The sequence below is a fragment of the Phaethon aethereus genome (assembly GCF_964289735.1).
Source record: "Phaethon aethereus genome assembly, chromosome: 2".
NCBI lineage: Eukaryota > Metazoa > Chordata > Aves > Phaethontiformes > Phaethontidae > Phaethon > Phaethon aethereus.
Window position 1 is genome coordinate 141,476,306 of NC_138582.1, and position 9,285 is coordinate 141,485,590.

The 9,285-nt window shown below is 41.2% G+C and overlaps 1 protein-coding gene across 1 annotated transcript; it reads left to right on the forward strand.

Moving 5' to 3' along the window:
- Positions 1 to 2,092: 2,092 nt before the first annotated feature.
- On the forward strand, positions 2,093 to 5,878 carry NDUFA4 (NDUFA4 mitochondrial complex associated). The gene is made up of 4 exons (XM_081996917.1): positions 2,093 to 2,636; positions 3,268 to 3,356; positions 3,665 to 3,725; positions 5,713 to 5,878. The coding sequence occupies exons 1-4, from the start codon at positions 2,595 to 2,597 to the stop codon at positions 5,767 to 5,769; spliced, it is 249 nt and encodes an 82-aa protein (XP_081853043.1). The 5' UTR covers positions 2,093 to 2,594; the 3' UTR covers positions 5,770 to 5,878.
- Positions 5,879 to 9,285: the final 3,407 nt, after the last annotated feature.

Consider the following 9,285-nt stretch of genomic DNA (forward strand, 5'->3'; position numbering starts at 1 on the left):
CTCAGAATTTCACCAAGCCAAGAGAGATTGCATTTTTAGCGATGCTTGCGCTGGATGTACTTTAAGAATATTAACTCATGGTTTCTAAAATTATAATGAAAAAATCTGTTTTCTGCTTGTTTTCACACTTTTTTTTGCCTGTAAAATTCATTAATATACACAAAAGGACCGAGTAACATAAATAATAAGACATGTATATGAACAAGGAGCCATCTGAGCTGTACAGGCCCAGGCAATAAAAGCTTATGTACACAATGGTTAAAATTTATGAAAGACCATAAAATGCATGACAAATTTTGCAAATTGATCAGGTACTATGCCTCTATTTAAATTCATAAAAGCACAAGAAGCCAGCAAAAGTGTAATTAATAGGAAAAAAAATATCCTGAGAAGCATATAAAAACCATGATGAATTTCCTGAAATTAGATGCCCGAGACATGCATAGTGGAAATAATGTATCCCTGATGGTCTTCCCTTAGTAGCATAGAAACAGGCTACTCAAAGTCTCCGAATTTCTGCCGTTTAGCCTTATGCTGGCTGTGGAGGAGCAAGCAGACTGTTTCCATCCGAGGAGAGTTTTGCTGAGCAGCCCCACATGGGTTCCGGCTATCCATCTACCCTTTGGTCTCTCCCTGGTTATCCTGCAGCTGCTTCGGCAACTGGTGTTTCCTGTGATCCAAATACATGGTGAAAAGTTCAACTGCTGTACTAGAGGGTGAGCAGTGTAACCTTCCACGTTACTCTTGGAGGTTTCAGGTGTTTCTCTCTTGTAAAAGAAACAGCAGTGCCACTATTATTGTCAATACTTTTAACTGCACACGCAAATTGCTCTTTTCCTTTGGGAAAAATGGAAAAACACTATCCCTAACACAGAAGGTATACTGAAACGCTTAACAGACTCTTGGAGCACACTACCTACGCTCCTTTTCTGTTTATCAACTCTGAACCAAATGAGAGAGACAATAGGATTGCATTGCTCCAAAGAAAACATTTTGTGGTGTCATCCAATGACTTGTCAAATGTATCTCTACAAGTTACTGAATATGGCCAACTGCCAGCATTTTTGTCTTGTCCGTGGTTGGGTCAGCCAGATTAAACTGTCTCTGGCAAACTGAAAAAGGCTGGATTATGGAATGATGAGCAAGGAATATGATTTTTGTTTTTAGAATTTACTGTGACAGGGACAATTTGAGACAATTCTTCAAAATAAGCAGAAGCCAGACTGTCAAACTTGTAAGTGAAATAAGAGACATCAGTTTCTTAGATACATTTATTGTCTGACTTTTTATTACTTTTTACCTCAAACTTTTTCTTAGATCTACATCCACTCTTTTTGTCTTAGGTTAGTAGCATGCTGATACTCCCTCTACTTAAAAATTATTTTCTTAATGACTGGGTGCAAACTTACCTTTTGGGTTACCTTTTGTGAAAGAAATCATACATCAAAGTGGCTGGTGATCCTACCCAAAGATAGGCATCAGGTTCCCAATTGTGTATAAAATAAGGTATTATGGCAATGGAGACCAAACTAGGGCAGCACTTGGACACGCTACATACAGTAAGGAGCCCTATTGCTCATTTAGAATTACCTAGTAAGAAAAATCATGATATCCAACCCAACCTTGGCCAAAATAACATTTTGTAACATTTCATTATAAATCTTTCTGCAAAGATCATTTTTTCATTGCATGTCACGTGTACACTAAATTTGAAAATCAAAGGTTTCTCTCAATGCTGCATATGCACTCAACTTTTCCCACCCTGACTGGGGGAGGAATAATTAACTTGGCAGTTTTATGATGAATTTCACTCCATTATCTTTTTCAAGATAATGAAATCCTAACTCTCTCGTCTCACCTTTGAACCACCCTCAACTTTTAACCCGGGTAATGGTAAAGACAGACCCCCTCAAGGAGGTCTGCCTCGCAGAGGCGAAGGCGGGTCTACGTTCGCGCACTCACACGCCACCGCACACCTTCAAAGCAGCCCCGTTACCACGGAGGAGAGGGCAGGCCCTCACCGGGAAGGCGGCGGCGGCGGCTTCTGGCCCCCGTCTGCGTGGCAGAGGCTCGAAGGGGGTGTGAGGGGAAAGCGCCGGGGAGGGGAGGGGAGGCGAGCCGGACGTTGGAGGCGCCCGGCCCTTGCAAACGCCACGCGCCCTCGCGCGCTGCCCGCCGCCTACCCGCGGGCCCCGGCGCAGGCGCTGCCCACACGGCTCTGGGCGGCGAGCGGGGCGGTGCGAAGCGGTGTTGGCGCGTGCTCGGCTTCCCCGCTGCGGAGCGAGCGCGGGGTGCCCCGGCCGCTGCCTGCTCCCCGAGCGGCTCTGCCAGCCCGGCCGACCGACGGCTGCGCTAACGCGGGAGGCGTGAGGCCCGGGCTGTCGGCGGGGGCGGCGCGGGGCGGCGTGGTGCGGCGCCGGCCGGAGGGGCCGCGGCGGAGGGCGAGCAGGCAAACGCCAGAGCTGCTACATCCGGGCTGCGACGGCGGGCACCTGCCGCGCCGGGGGCCTCGGGTGACATTGGGCCTCGGCGGCTCAAGGGAGAGGACGGGCTCCGGAGCCTGGTAGAGAGTGAGACCTTCGCCTGCTGCCGCCATGTTTCGCGTTATGGTCAGCCACGCCAAGAAGCACCCCAGCGTGAGTACCCGGCGGCAGCGGCGCCTCGGTCCCGGCGGGCGCCATCCCCTGCCGGCGCCATCCTCTGCTAGCGGCCGCCCCCTCCTCGCTCTTTCGTCTCCTTTCTCTCTGTTTGCCTGGCTTCTCGGGTGGGCCGGGGCTAATCGACGAGACAGGGTCAGGTCCCCTTTTTCCTCCGGTGCGTGTGGGCCTTTCTCATGCTGCAGTAGCAGCAGCAGCAAGGCTCAAGGTGGCTTTTCCATTCTTCTTGCTCATCTCTTTTCCTACATTCCCCCCCCCCCCGCCAACTCCCATATTCATACTTTCACGGCTAGGGATACAGGTGGTAGGAGGTGTTTTGGGCAGTGGAGGGACTGATGTTTGTTTCTCAGAAACGTGTTGTTATGGGACGTTTAGTGGTTTTGCCTGTAACTTTTTTTCATGTCTGTTTCTTCTTAGTGCCGAGTTCCTCTCTGACCCCAGGGATGTCCTGCACGCAGGGAGCTTATGACAGTGTTTTAGAGGGCTATGCATTACGGCTCAAAGTGTCTGAGCTTGTTCTCTAGTTTGCCATTGCTGTAGTCAGAAATGCTATTCAGTAGTATTATTTTGTTATATTGTGGTATGACATTTAACTTTTTTTTTGTTCTAGTTGATCCCTCTGTTTGTGATCATTGGATCCGGAGGTGTTGGCGCAGCCCTGTATCTCATGCGTTTGGCAGTGTTCAACCCTGATGTCTGGTATGTATAAAATAATTCACAGTGCCCAGTCCTCCTGCTGCATATATTGAAGTAAACTTTGCTACCTTGGTCTGCTCTGTTATCACTGGCACTAAGTGGGTGGAGATTTCCTTGATCTGGAGATTTGTTTGTTTACCATATGATATTTAGAGACTGCTGACAAAGGACTGTGTTTTTTTCTGTGGAAACTTATTTGGATGGGTGACTCTCCATGGCCTAATAACAACAGTACACATATGAATTTTATTTATTTTGAAGGTAGTGTGATTCTCTTAATATGTTCTCATATCTTGCATTTCTCTCAATAGTTGGGATAAGAAAAATAATCCAGAACCTTGGAACAAACTGGCTCCCAGTGACCAGTACAAGGTAAAATGAAAAATACAGATTTTTAGGAAACATAATACCAAAGTTGTAGCCTAGTTCTTTAGAATATTTGAGTGTATTGGAGAGGAGCTGAATGGCTGATGTATGTCCTCTGCTTTGCAACATGTTTGTCTCTAGAACTCGCAGCAGAGAGTGCTGAGTTTGGGATGTAAAACTTTCCTAGAGTTGGTTGATAATGGGGTGAAAGGAGTCTATATGGAAGCAGTCTATATATTGCACTGTAAGAAAAAGGAATTATATGTGAGAGGAAGAATATACTACCTCATAATACTCAGAAATAAACTACTGGGAGAAGGACAAAACCTCACAAGTTCTGAACAGAAGGTTTCTGAGCTCTAAACTGTTGGACTTTACTTATGAGGTGCAAAGCAGGAAAATGTCAGTGTTTAACATAAACACTAATTCTGTTCTACAGTTGACTGTTTGAAAACAAAATTGTAAGTAACTGGATGCAGTAGAAATATTCTTTACGTAATATTCAAGTTATTTCATGGAACTAATGAGGAAACATACAAATATACATAAAAGATTTGGTAGTTCATAGAAATCATGTTTTTATCATGTTTTACTAAAGTGGTATTTAAGTAGATTACTGTTCAGAGTATTTTAAGATTATCCTCAAGCTGCTAAAAAGAAAACCTGCTGTGTTTTCAAAACTATTGTCTGTTCAGTACTATATGTTACTATTCCAGTCATTGAAATAAGCAAAAAACCTCCACACTCCAAATAAAATACGTTGCAGTTCCCTTAAAGATCCAGGAAGAACATAATACTTGGTTTTCATTGTTGCTTCTGGAAAGTTGCTGTTTCATAAATATCTAAAAGAGACAAATTTAACATAGTGCGCAGCACAAATTCTTTTGAAGAGTGCATGCCTTGTGTAGCATTCCCCTTCTGTCTTAGCATGCAAACACAACCTCAGGGTTTACCATATTTGGGTGTGTGTATCATTGGGGATTTTTTTTTTTTCCAAATCTGCACTGTGGGAAATGGAAAGGCAGATAATCTAAATTGGGGATGACTGTGTAGTAAAAAGTTCTGATACAACAAGTTTTAGCTTTTGATGAAATTGTTTTTCTTTTGTAAACTTCTTTTTGTCATATCAACTCCCTCAGTCTTCCCAAAGAAAAGAATTGAAGACCTGATCATTACTGTAGGAGTTGCACAGACAGCTGTAATTTGAATGTGCTGTAGGCTGTTTTATTTTCTCTGAGGTTAAAAAAAAAAAAAAAAATTTGGGTATAACTAAAAATAATCAAGCTAATAGATAAATCTTTTTTTTTTTTCTTTAAGGAAAAAACATAGCATTACATACTTTGTATCAAGTCAGGCTGGGATGCTAAAATATGCTTTTAGTCTGTAAATTCATTGTCCTTAGTGACAATTTGGGCTGTTTCGAATTGCTTGTAATGGGATCCAACTTTATTAATATAAACTGAGAGTGTGAAGGGATCTGCTGCGTGTCGTGCCTTACAGTTCTAGATGCAGCTACTTAAACCAAACTTGGTTTTCACAGCACTGCTCTAAATGTTCCCCTGTGACAATATCTGTTCATATACACCATGCTTTGTGCCACTTGGCAAGCTAGGTGTTGCCTTAGGTGTACAAGAGCACATAGTTTTTGGGCAAAAAGGGTAAACTCAGCAGTACTGTAAGAAATTCCTGTGAATGGTCTTTTGATTCTGGGGATTAAAGAAGAGGTACTGTGGTTTTTCTGTAGTTGTAGGCATTAGCACTGCCTCATTTTATATTAAGAGCTTCTAGTACTATATGCAGAATGAAGGTAGTATTGAAAAGTTACTGCTCTTCAAAGTTTGGATTTTTTAGAATATATTTGTTCTGCAGTGTACAGACTCAAACTATGATTTCAGTTGCCTGATGGGAGTTCAAATGATGCATGTTTTTTAGTAAATATCATGGAAAAGGGTGGTCGAGCTTCTTACTAATTTTTCTCCCCTCTCTTTCATAGTTCTATTCGGTTAATGTAGACTACAGTAGGCTGAAAAAGGACCGTCCTGACTTCTGAACAACAAACTCATCTCTGTAAGCTGCACAGAAAGGTCTTCCGGAAGCCGTCCGCACAATTGTCATGCTTAATTATCCAGGAAATAATCAAACTTGCCTCATGCTGCACTTGGTCATGTGTTTGAAAGTATTTTGATGAGGCTTAATAAATGTCTGAAACTTGAAGTGTCTAGTCCTTAATTTTGTGAAATGTGAATATCCTCCTATTAATGGTTTGTTGTGTGATCAGTCAAATAGGAAGCAAAAGCCAATTCATGTTTCTTCAAAAAGAAAGCAAAGTTGTCTTGATAGGCTTTATACTCAGCCTGTTGAATTTAGAGAAATAATTGCATGTTCATGCAGTGTATCAAACTGCAAGAACTTGAAAGCACATATTTATATGTGTATATTTATTTTTTTTAATTGCATACGAATTTTTCTACTCGCCACTTTAAGAAGTTGTGGTAGCAGTTAAGTCAATGCTAACGAATTGTTGTCCATCAGGGAGGCAACAGATGTTGCCATGTTGCTGGAGGGAAAAAAAAAAGCCAAGCTCTGTGCAAAAGGTTTCCCTCCCTTCCCTTCCTCTTTTTTTAAGTCATCAGCAGTTTGTTAATAAACAAGAAGACAATTTAAAAAATAAAATTCTAGGAACATACTCAAGATTTCCTGTGGATCACGCTTTTAAAGAAGGGAAGCACACAGGGTTACAGCATTTGAGAAGCGATTAGATTTTCATGTAAGAATAAAAATATCTTTCAACAAGGGCAAATTCTCATACATCAGTACTTGACTGAGTCTTGCTATGGGAAGACAGAAAATATCTTTGCAAGTCTGTAATTTACGGTAGGTTCTTGATGCTTTTCTGTGAACATCTGGTATTTCCCTGGGTAAGGGGTATAATTCTAGGCTCTCTGACAGAGTACAGCTGTTCCTGTTTTGATATATTTCAGTCTACTAAGTGGACTCTGAGAATGTACATAACCATAGCTGCTGTTATAAATAATAAGGATAGATTCAAAGACACTGAGCAGAAAGAACTTTTAGTGGTGAAGAAAAACTATTCTGTGGTAATTGACTGCAAAATAACAAATGTTTGTGAAGACTTCATATTTTATACGGAAAAAGAGGTCAATTGGATGTGGTTTATTTGGTAGCAGTTCAGATTATCTTCTTTTTCATTATATACCAAAATGGTGGGTTTACTTGCAGTTTTCACTTGCTTTTTTGAGAGGCTCTCATGGAGTCTGAAGAAGAAAATGAGTGTCGTGACGGAGATGATGCTTACAGTGGTGGGCAAAGTCTATAAGTGTCCTTGGGGACTGGGGTTGCTATCTGAATCCAACTATTTTTAGCAAGTAGAGTATTCTGTTGCAACACTTTCCATTATTCAGTTTGAAAAGTATGTCACGTTTAAAAATGTGATGCATTCCTGTAACTTTCTGATTGGTAGTCCTTTTGGATTTCACTGGTATTACCATGGTTTGCAGATGCAGATGGTTTCTCTGGACGTTAAGGAAGACCAGTGTGCGGGAAGTAAACTTGGTTTTTAGTAAGGTGAGACAAGGGTGTTCCCTTTGGTCACAGCTCAAGAGAGTATAGACTCATGTATTTCTTAATAAAGGCACTTAAAATAAATAGTGTGCCCTTGATATATTTGAAGTTATATTTAACAAGTACATAAGCTATTTAAAGCTTTAAATATTGATTGACTAGAAAACAAAAAGGCTATTCATTCAATGCTTTCCTCTTTCATCATAGCAGCATATTTGCCTCTGAAAATACACAAAACTGTCATCTAATAATAGTCACCATCACCTGCTAAACTCAAAACTAATGAACATCGTAAGAAGTTTGTTTCTTCCTCAATCTTTTTAACGCTTAAAAAATTCAGTAATTGAAAAATGTTACATACTTTCCAAAAAGAAACTGATTCAAATGAAGACTGCTGTATGTTTTCTGTGGCTTACCTCCTCAACGAGTAACACAGTATTTTCATATGAACGTACTATGCTATTTTTTGGCTCCATGGAACTAATTTCTCACTGCAGATGCTTTTCTTATTGCTGAACCCTCACACCTATAGACACTTAAGGCCGCACTACCTATTGTAAGTCTGTCTTAAATTGTTCTTTGGGCAGAAATTAAGCACTTTCCTAAATCTTCAGCTTTGGAAGACCAGAACGGGGACGTAGAAGCATGGAAGTTTACCAGCTTCATTGGTAGTGTAACGATGCGTGTTCTTCACATCCCTACAAGAAAAGTTCCACAGGTTTTGCTATTTTATAATTGACATATGGGTTGATAGATCTGTCCCAGTAATTCAGCTGGGTGATCTGTTACTATTATTTCCTCAGCAGTTTGATTTTGTTTGGGTTTTTTTTTTTAACATACAAATGCACTTTGTTAGTTCCTGGTTCCTTTTTTCATATATTGTTTTTATTCTTAAAATAAAATTCCAGTCCTGCAAGGCCTTAAACGCCTGCTTGCCTTTTTCCACTGTGAGTTTTCCTTAGAGGACAGAGGAACCATTTATTCCAGGTAAAAGCAAGGCACATGCTTGGCCCTAGTTTATAACTGCTTGATAGTGGTCTATCAGTATCCAGTACATTTCTTTGCATTTTTGTAGTGTAATGTTTCGGAAAGAGAACCATTTTCACAGTTTGGCAATATTTGTATTAAAATATTCAACCATTGTCTCTAAAGCTTCTACCTTTAAAGCTGCTTCTTTAAAGCCATCTTCTACCTTTTTCTTCTTCATGAAGGCAAAGATGGTATTACCTGAAGACAGCATGAAGAAACGATTGCAGTTTGGATTTTTAGGATTCTAGCTTCTAATGTTCATCTTTGGCTGTTAACTTTTATGAAACAACTAAATCCCATCATTAATGGGAAAACTGAGGTCCCTCATTAACACTGGCATGTAATTTTGCTTGAGCAGATGTGATGTGGTATCTGAAAGAGACTGATACTCTGTTGCCTTACATTTCAACTAAGATGGATACAGCTGCTGTGTTCCACTTTATGGAAGATTTTTTTTGGAATGATAACGTAGGCCTGGCCTGCACGTCATGTTAACGAGCCACAGCAGATTTGTCTGTTATTCTCACAATACAGCATTGTGCCTGCTGCTGTCAGATTTCTGTTAACGCAGTTATTCTGTACCTCCTAATCACAGAATTATTAAGGTTGGAAAAGACCTCTGAGATCATCAAGTCCAACCACAAACCCAACACCACCATGCCCACTAAACCATGTCCTGAAGTAGCATGTCTACACGTTTTTTGAATACTTCTAGTGATGGTGACTCCACCACCTCCCTGGGCTGCCTGTTCCAATGCCTGACCACTCTCTTCTCAGTAAAGAAATTTTTCCTAATATCCGATCTAAACCTCCTCTGGCACAACTTGAGGCCATTTACTCTCTTTCTATCGCTGGTTACTTGGGAGAAGAGACCAGTCTCAACCTCACCACAACCCCCTTTCAGGTAGTTGTAGAGAGCGATAAGGTCTCCCCTCAGCCTCCTCTTCTCCAGACT

What these genes read in the sequence shown, in the direction of transcription:
- NDUFA4 (XM_081996917.1), top strand. Translation starts at nt 2,595, where the DNA reads ATGTTTCGCGTTATGGTCAGCCACGCCAAGAAGCACCCCAGC. An exon ending in ACGCCAAGAAGCACCCCAGC is followed by an intron (nt 2,637 to 3,267) that starts GTGAGTACCCGG and finishes TTTTTGTTCTAG; the next exon opens with TTGATCCCTCTGTTTGTGAT. An exon ending in GTGTTCAACCCTGATGTCTG is followed by an intron (nt 3,357 to 3,664) that starts GTATGTATAAAA and finishes TTCTCTCAATAG; the next exon opens with TTGGGATAAGAAAAATAATC.